Source organism: Callospermophilus lateralis, chromosome 2 (genome assembly GCF_048772815.1).
Source record: "Callospermophilus lateralis isolate mCalLat2 chromosome 2, mCalLat2.hap1, whole genome shotgun sequence".
In the NCBI taxonomy this organism is placed as follows: Eukaryota; Metazoa; Chordata; class Mammalia; order Rodentia; family Sciuridae; genus Callospermophilus; species Callospermophilus lateralis.
The window spans coordinates 148,235,653-148,255,758 of NC_135306.1; the positions used below are offsets into that span (position 1 = coordinate 148,235,653).

Sequence of the window (20,106 nt, forward strand, 5' to 3'; positions counted from 1 at the left end):
TCTCATAAGTATAAAAGTAGAATGTGTCGGAATCTACAAGATTTGAGATATCACAATAGCAGATGTGAGAATCCAAGTAGTTTATTAAACTAGAAATGAACTTTAATGAAGTTAAATTCACAAAACTTAAAATAATACAACTCAATTCATTTTAGAAAAAACACTTATTTTTCATAAAAATGTATTCTTACATTAACATAATAGATTATTGTTATTTTGAAATTAATTGGGTAATTAATTATTTAATTTCTAGTATAATAAATATCAATAGCATAACCCATGTTATTTTGAGATTATCACAAATGAAGAGTATAAAGGGGTCTTAAGATCAAAAAGTTGAAAATTGGTGTCTTAAGGCATATTTTATCCTCATGTATATTTCCTCAAACTGGAAATAATTAACAATCTAAAAATGTTCTAGAACTATGGAAGTTGTCTTAAAGTTTACCAATTGCTTTTTTTTTAGCGCGGGGGGGCTGGGGGGACCAGGGATTGAACTCAGGGGCACTCCACCACTGAGTCACATCCCGAGCCCTATTATGTATTTTATTTGGAGACAGGGTCTCACTGAGTTGCTTAGGCCTCACTTTTGCTGAGGCTGGCTTTGAACTCACAATCCTCCTGCTTTAGTCTCCCCATCTGCTGGGATAACAGTTGTGAGTCACCATGCCAGGCTTACAATTGCTTTTACATGTCATTTCTAGGATCATTCCATTGTACTTACACCTTATCAACCCCTAACAAAGAGAAAACACTTCTTTACAAATTACTTCATCCTCTCCATTAGTTTCATAGACTCAGTGGCAATATGAGGTCTGGAACCCAGGCCTAGCTAGAGAGATAAAGCACAATATATATAATAATAAAATGTATAGGAGTTTTAAATGCTAAAAGCTAGTATTTGAGGGTTCTGGAGACTAATCAATAGTGGCATTATTTTGAAGAGAGGTCAAAACTTGATATAAGCAAACACCACAGTAAATTTTCCCTTTTCTATGGCTTTGTTCTGAAAATGGCTGCAAACTCCAACAGAAAGTCAACTTATCTTCCCAGATGAAATAAACAAAGGGAAAAAAATAAGATAATCAAGAATGCCAAAATGGAGGAACCCAGGAATGGGCACCCCAAATTCTGTTCAAACTCAATGGAATTCTCTAAACCCAAAACTACATAAGCATGAGATAAACAGAAAGCTGCCTGTGACTAAGAGTAAAAAAAAACAAACCAGAATCTGAACAATGCCCATTGGAGACATGACAATTTAAGCTTAACCAAGTTAACCATCTGCTAAAATAAGAATATCACTCTTCAAAGTAATAAAACCTAAAGATTCTACCAAGTTACACTCACAATTTCCAGGATACTATACGATATTACCCAATATATGAAGAGGCAGGAAAATGTGACCACTCTCTAGGGAAAAAACAATCAATGTATATATAAAAACAATTCAGGCTGAGCATGGGGGTCCTCATCTCTAAATCCAGGGTGACCCGAGAATTGCAAGTTTGAGGCCAGCCTCACTAATTACCAAGGCCCTAAGCAACTTATTGAGACAGTGTCTCAAATGATAAAAAGGGCTGGAGATATGGCTCAGTGGTAAAGCGCACTGAGTTCAATCCCTGGTTCAAAAAAAAGATAAAATAAATTCAGATATTGGACAAATCACATCTTTAGATCCCTAATAAATACAATGCCAAAAAAATTCCTTATCATCAGATAAAATGCAACAAGATACAAAAAGGAAAATATATTTTAATCAATACAGGTTTATTCCAGAAATGCAACATTTAAAACTTGAAACTAAATTAATGTAGTTCACTACATTAGAGAAGAGAAAATCATATGATTGGTTCAAAGATGCCAGAAAAAAATTGACAAATTTCAACATCCATTCATGATAAAAATTCTCAGAAACTAGGAATAAAAGGGAACTTCCTAAATAAAGGGCATTGCTAACATTATATTTAATGAATAAAGGATGAATTTTTTCTTCAATAAAACCAGGAACAAGGCAAGGAATCCCACTTTTATCACTTTTCCCCCCACTGTACTGATGTCCTAATAAGCACACAAAATGCCCATTCAAACTTGTAGACATTATTGTTCACATAGAAAATCCCAAGAAGTCTACAAAATAATTATTATAACTAAATTAATATAACAAGTCTATAAGATACAAAATTAATAAATTAAAATTAATTATATTCTTGTACACTAGTAATATACAAACAGAAAATAAAAATTCAAAACCAATTCTATTTGTAATAATGCCCCATCTTTCCCCATAACTCTCAAAGAAGGTGAATTTCTAGTTCAATACCTCGACACAAATAAACCTCCAGACTTGGCTAGTTGCAACGGCAAAATCCTGTCAAACACTGAAGAAATAATTCCAATTCTATATCTTCTTACAGAAAATAGGAGGAAAAATTTCCCAGTGAGTTAGGCCAACGCTACTCTGACAACAACACTAGACAAGAAGATTACAAGAAAGCAAAGCAGATCAATCTTCATCAATATATATACAAAGTTCTTCAAAGCGTTTTTAAAAAAATGAAACCCAGTATTGTTCATGAATAGAACAATTTATCAAATGCAAAAGGCCTTTCCCCAGGAAGGCAAATTTGGGTTAACATTCAAAAACCAACCAATGTACTTCACCATAATATCAGAAGAAAATAGAAGAAGCACACAATTTTGTCCAGAAGGGTTATCTGATGAAATCTAAAACACGTAAGTAAAAATGTAAGACATTACTTAAAAGGAATTAAGAAATGGTCTTAAGTAGTATAGAGAAAGAGGAACAAAGGAAAGGAGGAGACGAAGGAAAGTGGAAGTACTGAAGGTTGAAATGGAGCAAAATACATTTCATGCATGTATGAATATGTTAAAAAGAACACCACTATTATATATAATGCACTAATAAAAACATTAAAAACTTCTATTATAAAGTAATCCAATTTATTTCAGATGAATAATAATTTACTTGAGACAAGGAAAAGGTAGGTGGAAGAGGGGAACAAGAAGACGATAAAGGCATTGTGCTAGATTCCTTCTTAAATTCAATGAGTAATTTCCTGATTACCCACTATGTGTCACTTTTTTATAAAAAAAGGGATTTATTTATTTATTTATTTGTTCTAATTAGTTACACAGGACAAACAAATAAATAAATGGACAGTAGAATGCATTTTGACACATCATACATAAATGTATGAAGAATATTATGTTAAGCAAAATAAGTCAATTCCAAAAAACCAAAGGCCAAATGTTTTCTCTGATAGGAGGATACTAATTCATAATTGGGGGGTGGGGCAGTTGCCAGGGAAGAATAGAGGTATTTGGACTACGTAGAGGGGAATGAAAGGAGGGGAGGGAGTACAGTACCCCTGTCTAGGAAGGACCTTAGAATGAATCAGACATTACCCTATGTGTCACTTTCTAAATAATGGAAATATAGCAATGTGTGAGAAAGAGAGAAATCCTTCCTTTCACAGAATTTAGAGAGTAAGAAAAATAAATAAATAAAATACATATCATATTAAAAGTTATTATGGTTTAGATTTTAAATGTCCCCTAATGAGTTGAAGGCTTGGTTACCTACATGTGATACCACTGGGAGGTGGTGGAACTTTTAGGAGGTGGGTCTCAATGGAAGGAAATTAGATCATTGGGGGTATACCTTTAAAGGGGATATTGAGATCCCAGCCCCTTCCACACTCTCTCTTTGCTTCCTGGCTGCCATGAAGTAACAGCTCTGCACTCTCCGCCATGATGTTCTGCCTTGCCATGGAACCAGAGTGAATGGGGCTGACCATGGACTGAAACCTGTGAAACTGTTGGGTCAATATAAATCTTTCTTCCTTTACCTCTGGTATTCTGTCACTGTGACAGAGAGCTGATTAACACAAGTGTCAATAAATACTATGGAAAAAAATTTAAGCAGGAAAGGAGACACATGTACTGGGGCAAGATTTTCAATGGGGTTATTAGAGAACTAGAAGATTTCTGGGTTCACTTTCAGTTCAAACATTCAATGATTTTCTTCTACATTGACTAGGCAGCATGAAAACACACAGTGAACCTCTGAACCTGACCTCTTTAAACTCATACATTCTATCCCCTCACTCTTGTGTGTCAACACTTATGTTTTAGAAAAACAGGATTAAACATACATTTTTCCATACTGAGACAAAGCACATGTTGTCACTTAATAAAAACAAGTAATTTCCCAATCTTGCCTTAGGAGAGGAAAATAAGAAAAATAAAACCTAGCGATTTCTCCCCAAAGGTTCTAAAAATGCAGCATTTTTGTACTCAACATAAAGGATTAAAACTAGATATTTTTTCCTCCCCCTCCAATATATTTATGGTCTGGAATTTGGACCTTTACTGGCACTAAGTTACAACAAAAGGTGGTTTAACAATGTCTCTGGAATGAAAGATTTTTCATAAACAAGAAAAGTCACTTGAATAAAAGAATTACTACTATAATTATTTTAGCAAACATATTTTTGTGGCTGATATGTGCCAAATACAGAACTACTTTACATATTAGGTTGAACAATAAGAAATTGCTATTTATAGGTCAAAAACAGTAATTTTATATAGTTTGAACTAATACATTAATTTCAAATTCCATAAGACAGAAGTTTGTATATATTAAATGCATCGTTACTTTTCTATAATTCTTATATTATCATCTTGGGAAACTTTTTTTGCTTTTATTTAGGGATGTAAAGGTTCTCAGCTAAGTGATACAAATAAATGGAAGATGCTTTCTATCTGTGATAGTTCAAGCAAGCAAATACTTAATTTTATCTAAGACTTAACTTGAAGATTTGAACTTTAAGTATCATGATCATGTGGCTTCATTTTATAAAAAGCTCAATTTATTAATCATGCCTACTATACTGCTTATAAAGATTCTTCATTCCAAAAATGAGTTTTTGAGCAAATCATACTGCATGCAGGTGCACACATATAACATAACAAATCACACTATTATGTATAATTACAACACACAATAAAAATTATTAAAATAAATTTAAAAATTGATGATTTTTTTCTCCACAAGGAAGAATATAAAACAAACCAAAATTATACTAATTTCTTCAATCTGTTAATTTATATTAGGATTTCCATTTCTTTAGAAGTGTTTCACTAAACTGGTCACGGTGGTGCATGCCTATAATCCCAGCATCTTGGGAGGCTGAGGCTGAGGATCCCAGTTCAAAGCCAACTTCAGCAACTTAAGCAAATCACTTAGCAACTCAGGGAGCTCCTGTCTCTAAATAAAATAACAAAAAAGCACCCTGGGTTCAATCCCAGTACAAAACAAAACAGAGATGCTTCACTAAACAGTAGTTCTCAAAAGAAAATATTGTACACAAACTAGCCTATTATGCTCAATCCAAATAAATTTCAAATTCATCTGTTAAAAGCAGATTAGTCTCTAAAGTTTATTTTTTTCCTCTGGCAGCTATTTTTTTTTCAGTATACAGTTCATGATTACAGGTCAGATTTATGAAACATTCATAAAATAGCCTGTTCTTTTCTAAAATTGTATGTCATCTAAAATTTCATCTAACAGAATAAGGCAGGTACTTTGTACAGTATTAGCAGTTAGGAAAATTTATTTCCAACATTTAAATGCTGACAAACATTTTTAGTGAAACAATATTTAGAAAAAAAAATAACAAAAACTACCGATAGTTTTGAAAAAAAAGAATTAATTCAAGAAGAATATGATAATACACTTAAGAAAACAACAAATTTAAATAAGTAAATATATAAAAACCTACCAGCTCATTGCTTGTAGATGTGAGTTTTAGTTTTTCTTCAATTTCCTTTCCAATTTTCTGAACAGTTACCTGAGTCTGCTTAATTGCACACTGGGCTCTATGAAGCCTAGAAATACAAATTGCAGAAAAGCTTAAGTGAGTTAATTATAAATTCAACACAAAGCCACAGATATGATAATATTTCTAGGATAAATAGAATTAATAATGGACCCATAATTCACATCTATAATGAAAATATAGGATGGTACAATAAATCCTGAAATAATAATGCTCTAAAACACCCTTTCTGTACCTGCTTGCCTGCTTCTGATATATTAAGAGATAGACTGAAGGTCTCACAAGAAGAGTGAACAGGAATAATGCAGTCAAATCCTATCACTCTACACATGTAGAAACTGAGGTCCAAAGAAATAAAGTGGATTGCTAAATTCTACCAACTGAGTACCACTGCTATCAAGGCTATTACTTATAGGTACCCATAAGGATAAAAAGAATTCACAACCATTCCAATTAAGAAGCTTAAATCAGCTGGACAAGGTGATGCATGCCTGTAATTTCAGCTACTCAGGAGGCAAGGCAGGAGGATCAAAAATTCAAGGACAGCCTGAGCAACGTATCCATACCCTGTGTCAAATAAAACAAATAAACAAAAAAGGTCTGGAAATAAAGCTCAATGGTAGAGCATCCTGGGTTCAATTCCCAGTGCCAACCCCAAAAACAAACAAACAAACAAACAAATAAATAAAGAAAGAAATGTAGCCTGTACTCTGAAACAGATTTTTTTTTTATTTTTTTTAAATATTTATTTATTTTTTTTAGTTTTTCGGTGGATACAACATCTTTGTATGTGGTGCTGAGGATCGAACCCGGGCCGCATGCATGCCAGGTGAGCGCGCTACTGCTTGAGCCACATCCCCAGTCCCAGATTTTTTTTAAAAATCTTATTTATTCATTTATTTGTTTATTTTTGTGCTGGTTGAATCCAGGAGTACTTAAGCACTGAGCCACATCCACAGCCCTTTTTAAAATATTTTATTTATAGACAGAGTCTCACTGAGTTACTTAGGGCTTTGCTAAGTTGCTGAGACTGGCTTTCAATTTGTGATCCTCCTGCCTCAGCTCCCATGTTGAAGTTGCTGGGATTACAGGCATGTGTCACTGCGCCTGGTAATAGCAACTTTATTCTTGGGACAGAAGTCCTCAAAGAACATTGAAAAAAATGAAGAGCTGTTTTTCTTTTTCCTTGTAGTTTGTAGGACTTTTGCTTTTTGGTCTATCTTTAAATATGGTTTATATATTTCATAGGTCACAACTGGCATGTGGAAAATTCTTAGGAAGGTACAAAACAATGTACCAGAACAAACAAGTGAATTTAGTGAATTTTAGTAACGTCACAGTATACAAGGTCAATATAAAAATAAATCAATTACACTTCTATGTTAGCCACAAACTACTGAGATACAAAATTTAAAACAATACCTTTACAATAACATCAAAAATATAAAATACTTAGAAATTAAATAAACAAAAGATGTATAAAATCTGACCCTGAAGTTATAAAACACTGCTAACATATATTAAAGAAGAGCTAAATAAATGGAAAAATATATCATGTATACAGACTGGAAGATTGAATATTGTTAAAATGTCAGTTTTTGTCAAGAGACCAATAGTTTCACAATCCTAATCAAAATCCCAACATGCTTTGTTTCTGTAGAAATTAAGAAGTTGACACCATAATTTACCTAATACAGCAAAGAATCTAGAAGTGATAAATCAGTCTTGAAATCTGATAGATTTTCTATAGAGTTACATAATCAAGATAACAAGATACTGGCTTAAGGACCAAAAAAATAGATCAATGGCCAGGTGTGCCTATATACAATCCCAGCCACTTGGGAGGCTGAGGCAGGAAGGTCACTTGAGTCCAGGACTTTAAGGCTAGTGTGAGCATCCCATCTCAAAAAAAAAATCAATGAAATCAAATAAAGAGTGTATTAATAGAGCTACACATATATGGAAAATTGGTTTTTGACAAAGGAATCAAGGCAAATCAGTACAGTTTTTAAATAAAATCAAAATTTTTAAAATAAAGTGTAGGAATATTTTTAAAAAACTCGGGAGAAAAGTAGTATCATCCTCTACCTCACAGCAAGTGAAAAATTAAATTAAGGAAGATCATAGTAAACAAAAAAGCTAAAATCATAAAACTTCTCACAGAAAATGTAGAAGAATGTCCTGCAACCTTATGGTAGGGAATGATTTATTAGAAGACAAATTTAAAAAATACTAATCATAAAATTAAAAATGGGTAAATTGGACCTCACCAAAATTAGAAGCATCTAATTCATCTACAGATGCCATTAAAAAATGAAGGGCTGGGGATATAGCTCAGTTGGTAAAGTGCTTGCCTCACATGCACAAGGTCCTGGGTTTAATTCCCAGCACCACCCAAACAGGCATGGTTGCACACACCTGTAATCTCAGTGACTCAGGAGGCTGAAGCAGAAGAGGAGCAGCAGTTCAAGACCAGCCTCAGCAACTTAGGGAGACCTTGTCTCAAAAAAAATAAAAAGGGCTGGAGATGTAGTTCAGTGGTAAAGAGCCCTGAGTTGAAAGAAAGGAAGGAAGAAAAGAAAGGAAGTGGGGGAGGGAAAAAGAAAGGAAAGAAAGGAGGAGGAAGGGGAGAAAGAAAAATAAAAGGCAGGCCACAGACTGGGAGAAAATATTTGGAAAACAACTATCTGACAAAGGACTGTGCTTGGACTATATAAAGACCTCTTACAAATCAATAACAAAAAGAAACAGACAAAATAGTGAAACAAATACTTCACAAAAGAAAATGTAGGTGGGCTCAGTGGCACAAGCCTATAATCCCAGCAGCTCAGGAGGTTGAGGCAGGAAGATCCAAGTTCAAAGCCAGTCTCAGCAATTTAGTGAGCTCTAAGCAACTTAATGAGACCCTTTTTCAAAATAAAAAATAAAAAGGGCTGGGGACGTGGCTCAGAGGTTAAGCGCTCCTGGGTCCAATCTCCAGTACCAAAAAGAAAAAGGAAATGTAATGGCCAACAACACAGGAAAGGTGTCTAACATCTTAGTCATCAGGGGAACATAACTTAAAATATTTCACAGGGATTAGAAAATTAAAATGACAACACCAAATGCTGGCAAGGATGTGAAGCAACTGGAACTTCTCTGCACCTCTTGAAAAAGAGTTAATAATACTCTTAAATAAAAGATTCTGAAAAACTGTTTTATAAAGTTAAATGTACATCCCCAATCATTGGCTCAGCAATTCTACTCCTAGGCATTTATCCAAATGAAAATATATTTACATAAGAAGATTTGCCTAGGAATGTTTGCAGAAAACAATGCAGTGTCCAGAATTCCACAGTAAAGGTCTACTCAGCAATAAAAAAAAAAAAAAAAAAAAAAAAAAAGGAAGGTAACACGGATACACACAATATGGATGGATAAAAACTTTGTGTTGTGTTGTGGGGGAAGCCCCAGACCAAAACGCACATGGTGTATGATTCCCTTTATACAAAGGACAAGAACAGGTAAAACCATTCTATAGTGACAAATCCAAACAGTGGGATGGGGTCTGTTAGTGAACAGAAGGAACAGAGAACTATCTGAGTTGATGGAAATGTCCTACATAAACATTAGGAGGAGTACAGCAAAACTCAGAAAATTTACATGTAAGAATTGCACATTTCACTACATATAAAGGTCATCAACCCTAACCTGAAAATAATCATGTATGTGGGAGGTTCATTTTATTAAGGATTTGATGGCACTAATATCTCTGCCAACATTATCATCATGATGACACTGCACACTAAAAACATTCATGACTATTCTGTACTTTTGAAAATTGCTTGATAGTTATTGAGAATTTCTTAGGTCACTTAAAAAGGGCCAACTCTCAATACAGCTCCTTTTTTGATGAGATCAGTAATTCAACAACTTCCTTAAGACTCCTAAAGAATCCACAAGAAGATACCCCACCCCATAGCCTCCTGCTCTGGCTGTGTATGTATGTTTGTTTATTGGGGTTTTAAAAATATATATATAAATATATAAAAAAATTATTTATATATATATATATATATATATATATATATATATATATTTTTTTTTTTTTTTTTTTTTTTAGTTGTTGGTAGACCTTCATTTACCTATTTATTTTTATGCAGTGCTGAGGATTGAACCCAATGCCTCACACATGCTTGGCAAGAGCTCTATGACTGAGCCACAACCCCAGCCCTGTATATATGTTAATCAGCACTGATGGTAATACTCTCTTACAAAGGCACCTCTAAAGAAATTTTAAAGAAAGAGAAAGGCCTTTGGGCAGTGATCCCTGCCTACATCTCCAACCTCTGTTTTCTGATATTCTTTACCTTGCACCATCAACTTCAACAATACTACACTACTGGCAATTTTCCAAACATTTCACACCATTTCTCACTTCCACACCTGTGTATGAGCTGTTGCATCCACCTTCAAGTTCTCCATGTCCCTTAATAACTAAATAAACTCCCAATCCATTAGGAGGCAGCTCAAGCACAGCCTCTTCTTCAAAGGCCTTCCCTGACTATTCCAGACAGGTAGAGGCACTCCTTTCTCCTGGAAATACACATCACTTCATGCATGACATGCACAACAAGTAGTATTACAGAAATCCATTTTTCAGCAACTGTTCGTTCCCCCTTTCTGTTTCCGTACTAGATCTTTCTAAAGGGGGGAAAATTTTCATTTTCTCATATATATTCTAAATGTTAAGCACAGAACACAGCACTAAAGAGGCACTCCAAATATATTTGCTAGCTGAACATCTAATGTCTAAATATAAAAGTACAGTCCTGAGATTTGTTATTTTTTGCTTGATACAGTAGTTTAACTGAAATATCAATGTGAATTTTCTACTTATAACTTCAAAATATTATATCAAAACAAAAATCACACAAATTAAAGACCATTCATTCAAGTAGAGAAATAAGAAATTTTTACTAAAAATGATAGACATTATCAACCCAGAGGAAAGATCAACAAAACAGCCTGTTACTTTAAAAGGGGGAGAGTGCTGCCTAAGACTTCACTGCTATGCAAACAACCTTGTCAAATGGTAAAGACTTTAAAAATAAAAATGATTCATGACCATAATTAATGTATGACTTCAACTATTTGGCTCTCACTGCCCCAGACGCTTTCTGATCTTACCTTAGGGGCTTAAAACACACAGACAGAGTCACATTTCCTCCAATCTTCAGTGTTATCCAAATAGACTTTCAGAGCCCCTGCTACATCAAGACAGCTAATAAGGTCCCCCTTTCAAATCCAACAGGAGAATAAAAGTTTGAAGTGTTTAGGCTTTTAAAAACAAGGTAGGACATCCCGATTCTCTTGGGATTGAGGAGGTGAAGGACTGACAAGAAAAGAAACAACTGCTTTACCTCCAAACTGGCTGGCGAGTCTGGGAGAAATGTTTCTCGATTTTGTAAACTATGAAAAGAATCTATAAAGAATTATATACCAACTAGTCATCTGAGTGACTGGTCAAAACCAACACTAACTCTTCCCAGCTAAAATAAAACTCATCTTCATGAATGCTGGGGAAGAGAGATCAAGTAGCTATCTGACAGGTATTTTGGTGATAGCAAAGAGACATATCCCTATTACTTAACATGATTTGAGATAGCAATAAATTGAAACTGGGCTTAACAAAAGTTCTTTGAGGTTAGATATTGTTGTGAATATAAGGATAACACTTAAAAAAAGGTATTATGTCAAATAAATAATAACAAAGATTGAGACTATCCAATCAGAATATTAACCATCATTTAAGTTAAGAAGATGTTAGAAGATAATTTCTGTTTAATTAATACTGATTAGATCACATCTGAAATGCTTTATTCAAGTTTAAGATGAACAATGACAAACTGGAACACTTTTAGAAAGGCAGTGAGAGTGAGGTACAGTTCCCTATGGCTTGCAGATACATAAAAAGGAAAAAATAAATGCAGTAAAGACAGGAGTCTGTTGACAAACTGATACCTGATACCTTATCATTAATGATCTTGTACACATATGAAGGAGCTAAGGTTTTTATACTGAAGCAGTAGGAAACCATTAAAAAAAGTTTTAAGCTTTATTTTTAAAAGTTTTAAGATTTGTTACAATTGCAGTTTTAAAAGCTCTTTCTTCTTCTAATGGGGTGAATGGGAAATAGGGGAAAAAAGACTGGAAATAGAGAGGCTAGTGTGAGGTTACTGCAACAGTCCAAGCAACAGATGTCACAGCCCTAAATAAAAATAGGAGAAAATAGTTATAGAAGTGAAAAGTGAGAGACAGGAGAGATAAAGATTGATGCCTGAAAACAAATTTCCAACTGATATGGACTGAATATGAATAATTGCCCCCCCCCAAAGATTTATTTGACAGAAGGCTTGATCCTTAAAGTGACAGTATTGGGAGGTAATAGACATTTAAGAAGTAGGGTCTAGTAAAAGGTCTTTGGGTCATAGAGGGTGCTCTCAGAAGGTAGATTTTGTGTGGACACTTTAAGTTCTCAAACAAGGAGTAAGTCTAGGCCCCACCCAAGCCCTCTCTGCTTCTGGTCTAAGATGTGATCCTTTCTCTCACACACACTATACCCACTGGCCATCTATCATGAAACCTTTGCCAGAGCCTGTACAATATTGTTTGAACTTTGAACCTCCAGAATTGTATGCTAAAAAAATCCTCTTTATTTCATAAGTAGCCTGAGTCAGTGATTTCATTAGTGATGAAAAGCTAATTACTAAAGCAATAACAAGATGAAAGAGAAGACTTTACTATAGATCCTACAAACATACAAAGGGAATTAAGGGGAAATAAATAATAATTCTGTGCCAATAAGTTTATTTTAGATGAAATATTAAAATTGCTTAAAACCCACATCTTTCCAAAAGAAATAGAAAATATTATTTACCATTACCTGTTAATTAAATTTGTAATTAAAAACCTGCCATGGAAGAAACATACAGGGCTCAAGATGGCTTTGCTGGTAAAATACCAGTTGTAGTAAAATCTTTCAGAGAATAAAAGGGAACGCTTCAATTTGTTTTATGAGGCAAACACAACATGAAACCAAAACATGACAAGATCATTACAAGAAAGTTACAGATTAGCATCACACGTAAGGGTAATATTCATTAACAAAATGGTAACAAATCAACTCTAATAATGTCTTTAGAGGTTCATACATCTTGATCAAGTGGGTTTACCTAAGCAGTGTAAGGTTGATGTAACATTTAAAAAAATCAATGATAGAATGAAGGAGAAAATCATATGATTATCTAATAAAATGAAAAAAAAAGACATTTGATAAGATTCAGTACCTATGCATGATTAAAAACAAAAAAAATCCTCAACAAACCAGGGGAAAAGAGAAACTTCCTAAATCTGATAAAGGATTTATAGAAAAATCTACAGCAACTGTTATACTTTAGGTCAGAAACAAGGCAAAAACGTTCAATTTCATAATTCTATTCAACATTGTACTACTCAATGTCCAAACCACCACAATAAAGCAACTTAAAGAAGTCATAATGATAAGAAAGTAAGAAGCAAAAATGTTTCTTCACAGAATCATGATTGTGTAACATAGGAAAATCCAAAGAAATCTACAATTTAAAAACTAGAACTTATAAACAAATTAAACAAATTATAAGATTCCAGAATAAATAAAGATCAATTGGGTTGTTTATACAATATCAAGCAATAACTAAGTATAAGCCTAATAAAAGATGTTAAAAGATCTATATACTAAAATCATAGAACACAGATGAGATATTAAAGAACTAAATAAATGAAGACATAAACCACTGCATGGATCACAAGACTCAATACTGTTAATAAGTTAAGCCCCCTAAACGATCAAAGCAATCCCAGTCAAAACCCCTAACATACCTTTTTCATAGAAATTGACAAGCTGATTGTAAAATCGATAACAACATACAAAAACCTAGATTAGCCAAGAAGATGTTAAATACCAAGGTTAAAAATCTTACGCTACCAGATTTTATGAGTTACCATAGAACTATAGTAAGGCGGCAGCAGTTATATGAAACTAAACAAATAGATCAATGAAATATAATTCAAATTGTAGAAAGAGACCCATTTCTACATAGCCATTTTTTAATTAAAAAAGCAAAAGCTTCATCAATAAATAGTACTGAAATAATATTCACATAAGGAAAAAAAGTGCACTTTAACCTCTATCTTACCTCATATGCAAAAATTAATTTGGGATGGAAACTACAGAGTTTCTAGAGTAACATATAAGAAAATATATCCGTAACCTTGGATTAGGCAAAGGTTTCTTAACTAGGATTCATCAAAAGACATTACTGAGGGAAAAAAAATGAAGACACAGACTGGGGAAAAAAACACTTTGTGTATAAGTATACACACACAAAGAACCCCCACAAATCAGTAATATAATCAATCCAATGAATACAAATAGGCAAAATATTTGAAAAAACACTTCAAAAAGAAAGACATAAAAGTGACCAAAAAGCACATGAAATGGTGCTTAGTATCTTTAGTCATTACAGAATTAAAGTCAAAATCAAAACAATATACCACCACATACCCATTATAACAGCTAGAATTTACAAAACTGACACTATCAAGTGATGGCAAGAAGCAGAGCAACTGGAACTTTCACACACTGCTATAAAATTGTGTAACAATTTTTGAAAATTTTGAGGCAATAACTAATCAGTTAAGTATACATCTCTTGTCTGGGCTAGCAGCTCTGCTCTTAGGTAACAAGAGAAATGAAAGCAGGTGACTACAAAAGGTATATGTAAGATGTATGTATTAATTTTTCACTACTACAATGGAATACTTGATGTAGCCAGTGTATGAAGAAAATAGCTCACAGTTCTGGAGGTTCCAAATTGTAAGATGAGGTACCCACTGGTTCTGTTGTTGGTGAGGGCAGCAGGTAGTGCCACATAAGGCAGGGATTCATATTCATATTTCAAACACTGGCTAGCCAGATATGGGAGACTGCCTGGTAGGCTGAGGCAGGAGGATAACAAACTCAAGGTCAGTCTGGGCAAGCAGTCATATCTTGAATCAGGAAGCAAAGATAGAAAGGGCCAGGCTTATTCCTCATATAACCATCTCTTTATGAGAACTATAAAGGGGTCAAGAGCTACCTGATCCCTTCCAAGGGCAGCACCTTCAATGACCTAAGGACCTCACACTAGGCCCCACCTTTTAAAAGTTCAACCACTTCCCAATACCATCACCCTGCAGACCAAGCTCCATGGGCCTTGGGAGATACCTAAACCATATATAAACCACAGAAGTGTTCCTATTAACTTCATTCTTAATAGCCCCAAAGTGCAAACAACCTCAAATGGCTATCAGCAGGATAATGGATAAAAGAATTGTAGTAAATTCATAAAAGGAAATATCACACAGCAATAAAAAGGAATAAACTACCAATCTATACAAGAACATGGATAAATTTCAAACACTGGCTAGCCAGATATTACTACATGGGAGACTGCCTGGCAGGCTGAGGCAGGAGGATAACAAACTCAAGGTCAGTCTGGGCAACTGAGTGAGACCCTATCTCAAAATAAAATTTAAAAAAGGACTAGAGATGTAGCTCAGAGGTAGAGCACTTGCCTACCATGTGTGAAGCCCTGGGTTCCCAAGTACTGCAAAAAAAAAAAAAAAAAAAACCCAACCAAACAACAAAAATTTTGTCTGCTGAGTCAAGGCCAGAAACTAAAAGAGTACATCATATGGCTCTAATTATAAGAAGTTCAAGAACAGGAAAAGCTACTAAATGATGAGGCCATAAGGAAAGAAGTGTTTGAATCTGCCAGAGGTGAGAGTGAAGGTGTCAGAATGACTGGCAAAGGGAATTTTCTAGATAATGAAAGAATCCTAGGCTTTCATTTGACTGATGATGACATGAGCATGTGTACTTATAAACATTCACCAAGGCGTACAGTTAGGTCTCTGCATTTTATTGTACATAAATTATACTGCAAAATAAAAAGAAACAAAGAATGGTATATGGCCTAGGGAACCAGGAAAATAGTGATGCCATTTATTGAGATGGGGAATATAGGAGAAGCAGTTTGAGAAGTTCTTTTTTCAGTTCAAGGTGCCTGTGCAACATCCAAGAGCAGTGTGGAAAACGAGTTGAACTAAGGATCTGGAGCTCAGGAGACAGATCTTGGCCAGAGATAAAATGTGGCAATCATTAGCACACAGATGCTATAACATTATGAAATGTTACATTTCATAACACTATTAATGCAACGAGAGTGAATGAGATCACCTCACAAGAGTGTGAGAATGAGAGAGAACAGAGCCTAGAACAGAATCCTGAGGAACATCAATATTTAAGGGATTAGAAAAAAAGAAACAGAAACTTGCAAAAAAAATTGAGCCAGAACATCCGGAGAAATGAGAGGACAGCTGGAAGAGCTGATGCTATAGCAGTTAAAGAAACAGAATACTTCAAAATGACCACGGACTCAAAATCAAGTAACTCAATGCCGAGTCAGGTTTCTACATATTTTAGTAATAAGGACATGATTTTAAAAGCCATTTCAAATCATTCACCTCTAAATCCACTGCCACCATCTTCCACAGAGCCAACAGCCTCTAACTGGCTTTTCAGTTTCACCTCTTACCCTTCTCAATTCCCTTCTGTATGTGCTAACAAAAGTACTCCTTTCTGCTTTGCTCAGTTGCTTGTTGTAACTTATCTGCCCAAATAGCCTTTGCAATGCCTGCCTATAAAGCTTTATCTCCATATATTTGATATCAGCTATATCACTGTGTATTGGAGCACATGCAACAATATTCAGGGTAAAAAAGAAGAGGAAGAAAAGAAAAACATGATATAAAGACTAAAGACTTTGCCCCAACCAGTAACACAGTCCTGTACCCCAGGACTAAAAGAGATTTTAAAAGCTCTTATTTACATTGCAATACAGAGGTTTCCACACATTAGGTTTCAATTCTCTGAAAGACAACTAGAAATATCACAATCTACAAGCTTACAATTTAAAAGATCAGTGCTAATACAGCTATACCTAACCACTTTATCTTTTTTCATCCCTGATAAACACTAAATGTTTTAGACACTCTAGGTCCTCTGATGGCTGGGGCTTGCTGCTGCCTATACAGTTATGGAAGGGCAGCTAACAATACTGTGTACATGCTCTTAGTCAGATTGATAACACCTTCCATCAATGAGAAAAAATTATTCCAGTCACTAAGGAGACTGGGATCTGTGAATGTTCCTACACTAAGTACAATTTTCAATATAAATTAAAAATTCTATTTGACTTAATCTAGACTCCATGATAATCAGAAATCAGTACGGTGCTGCTGCAGCTGCTAGCAACACAGCACTTTACTTGTTCCTTTTCCCTCACTCTCCCTCACTTCCTTTCTATTATTCTCACTATAAACTCTCCAGTTTGACATTAATAAAAGGCCTTACTCTTTCTCATCTATGCCCTCTTCAATCTATCTGGAATAATATGGCATTGAAATATTTTTTCCTAAAACACACATTTCAACAGCATCCTCCAGAAAATCACAACACTGAAATGGGGCTCAAGAGATCTTTCAAATCTTAGGCTATCTATAATTAGGATGAAAACAAACAAGTAGAACTCTTAATACAAAACAGATTAATATACATTCATTTTAGCCTGCCAATTCAAAGTTCATTAAAACCTAGTTCAGTCATCATATTAACATTATTAAAACTCTGAGGCCTAATACTATCTGGCACATAGTACATTTATTTATTTAATAAATCATTGCTGAACGAATAAACATTTATTTAGTGCTTGCTGTGTGCCAGGCACCAGGCTACAAACTTGCAATACAATTTTTATTTAATCCCCATAACAACCCAAAGACTTTGTATATCATTATTCCCATTTTACATGTGAGAAGACCGAAGTTAGAAAGTGGCAGTTTCAGAATTCAAAACCAGGTTTGTGCAATTTCAAAGTCTATGGTCTTTGCTAGTACCCTATTTTATATCTTTATACCCATCATTCCCAAGATAATACTGACATCTTTTCCCCTACATACCTCAACATCAGTAGCATATTATATGTTAAATACATTTTTAGTTTTCAAAGTGCTTTTTTCCTCGGACACAATCTTTGGGTCGAATCTTTCAATTGTATGGGTTCCAGTTCATATTTTTCCCTGTGTACCAGGCTACTATGTGCCTTTTCCTTCAATATGACTGATGTACTCACAATACGACTCATTCCTCAACTGCTTTCTATTTTATCTTTGTAGTAAGTAGATTCCCACCCTCTAGTGTATATCCCTCTAGTTTACATGCCCTGTATAATCTCCTCCCCTTGGGTATCAGAAGGACTTATTTTTTTTTTAAATCTAGTTTTGTTGGCTATTTTTTTAAATATTTATTTTTTAGGTGTAGATGGACACAACACAATTCCTTTATTTTTAATGTGGTGCTGAGGATCGAACCCGGGTCCTGTCCATACTAGGCAAGCACTTTACCGCTGAGCCACAATCCCAGCCCTCAAAAGGACTTATAAACATGCAAGGATACTACATTGCTCCTGGATGTTATTTTTAAAAGGTAAAGGAATTTGGAGGATATAATTAAGGTTCCATATCAGTTGTATTAATCAAAAGGGAAATCAGGTAGGTGCTAGGGACTGAATTCTGCTGCCCAAAATTCATATGTTGAGGCCCTAACCCCCAATTTGACAGTATTGGAAATAGGACTTCAAGAAGGTAATTATGGTTAAATGGGGTCATAGAGGTAGGGTCCTATCCTGTAGACTGGTGGCCTTATAAGAATAAAAAGGGACTGACTCTTTCCCCTTCTTCCTTTCTTCATGCCTTCCAACCAACACCATGATTTCAGCCATGTGAGAATATAAACAAAAATCCCAAGGAAGCTGTTTCCAAATTTCTGACCTAAAGAAGTCACAAGATCAAAAATGGGTATTGTTTTAAGTCACTAAATTTGTAATAATTTATTGTGCAGCAATAAAAACTAATACACTCTTTCAATCCAAATCTTCACTACCCTTCTTTCTAGCCCAATTCTAATACCACTCACTTTATGATTCCATTTACTGGGTTTATTACATTAGTCAAGATAACATCTGTACTTCTTAATCTTTAGCCTAATCCCTCATCTGATAATGGTCAATAGCATCTTTAATTTACTCATTCATCCTCATTTCACACTAAGTGTTTTTCCATGTTGCTAGTATTGAGAGAAAAAAGCATTAGAAATAGTCTATGCTTTCCAGAAGCATAGGATTTATTTACACATTCATGCAATTAGCATTTACTGTGTGCTAAAGTATTAGTCATGCCTTGGGTTAAATACTGGAGATCTGTGTATCTTCATAATGCTCAAACTTTGTGAAGAAATGAATATATACACAATTGTAATAGTATGATACATGGTAAAACAGAGGTATACAAAGGGTAACAGCTGAGCTTAAAAGAGAAGCATCTATTCTTGGGGTAGAGTTGTGTGTAAGTGAAGGATTTTTGGAGAAGGTAAAAAGTGTGGCTGACATTAGAAAGAAAAGTAGGAATTAGGTAGGTAAAAACAGAGAAAGATTCCAGACTAAAGGAAAAGCAAGTACAAAAACAGAGGGGAAAAAAGCAGCACAACATTTTAAAGAATTATATATAGCTCAGCAAGCTAGAGCACTTGGTCTTGCAAGTGGTGACACTCAAGAGATGAGGCAAAAAATACAGGAAGGTCAGATTATGAAGACTTGGCTTATCAAGCTACAGAGTTTCATCCCCAAAATAGTAGAATAAGTCTTAGACTGGGAAACCTAACCAGATGTATCTTTTAAACTTAACTATTTGGGCTGCAATGTGAAAAGACCAGGGTACCTGAAAACAGACCCCGAGATTCATTTTGGAAGAGGAGGAACTCAATTTAGAATCCTAGGAACAATTAATATTTAATAAGTGTAACTCCCTCTCTGAATTGTGGTCCCCCTCAAAATCACTGGAACCATGGCTCTACCTAGAACTCATATCCTGCTGTAATCACTTGTTTGCAAACTTTCTTCAGAGTTGAACTCCAAAATCCTCAAAAGCCAGACCTCTATCTTATAAGTGTTATTGTTCTTGAGCTTTCCCATAGTACCTCATACACACAGGCTTTCAATAATAGACCTTCCATAAATGTGACCTCCCTTCCCTCCCTCATTAATAGGGAAGAGCTCACCTCACC

At 34.7% G+C, this 20,106-nt stretch overlaps 1 protein-coding gene across 3 annotated transcripts in view; it reads right to left on the reverse strand.

The window, feature by feature from the left end:
• Window positions 1–20,106, reverse strand: part of Uvrag (UV radiation resistance associated) — a 319,107-nt gene that overhangs the window by 168,971 nt on the left and 130,030 nt on the right. For all 3 annotated transcript variants that reach the window (XM_076846616.1, XM_076846617.1, XM_076846618.1), the window contains exon 7: window positions 5,808–5,913. In XM_076846616.1, the coding sequence (XP_076702731.1) occupies window positions 5,808–5,913 (106 nt within the window). The remainder of the gene's footprint in view (window positions 1–5,807; window positions 5,914–20,106) is intronic.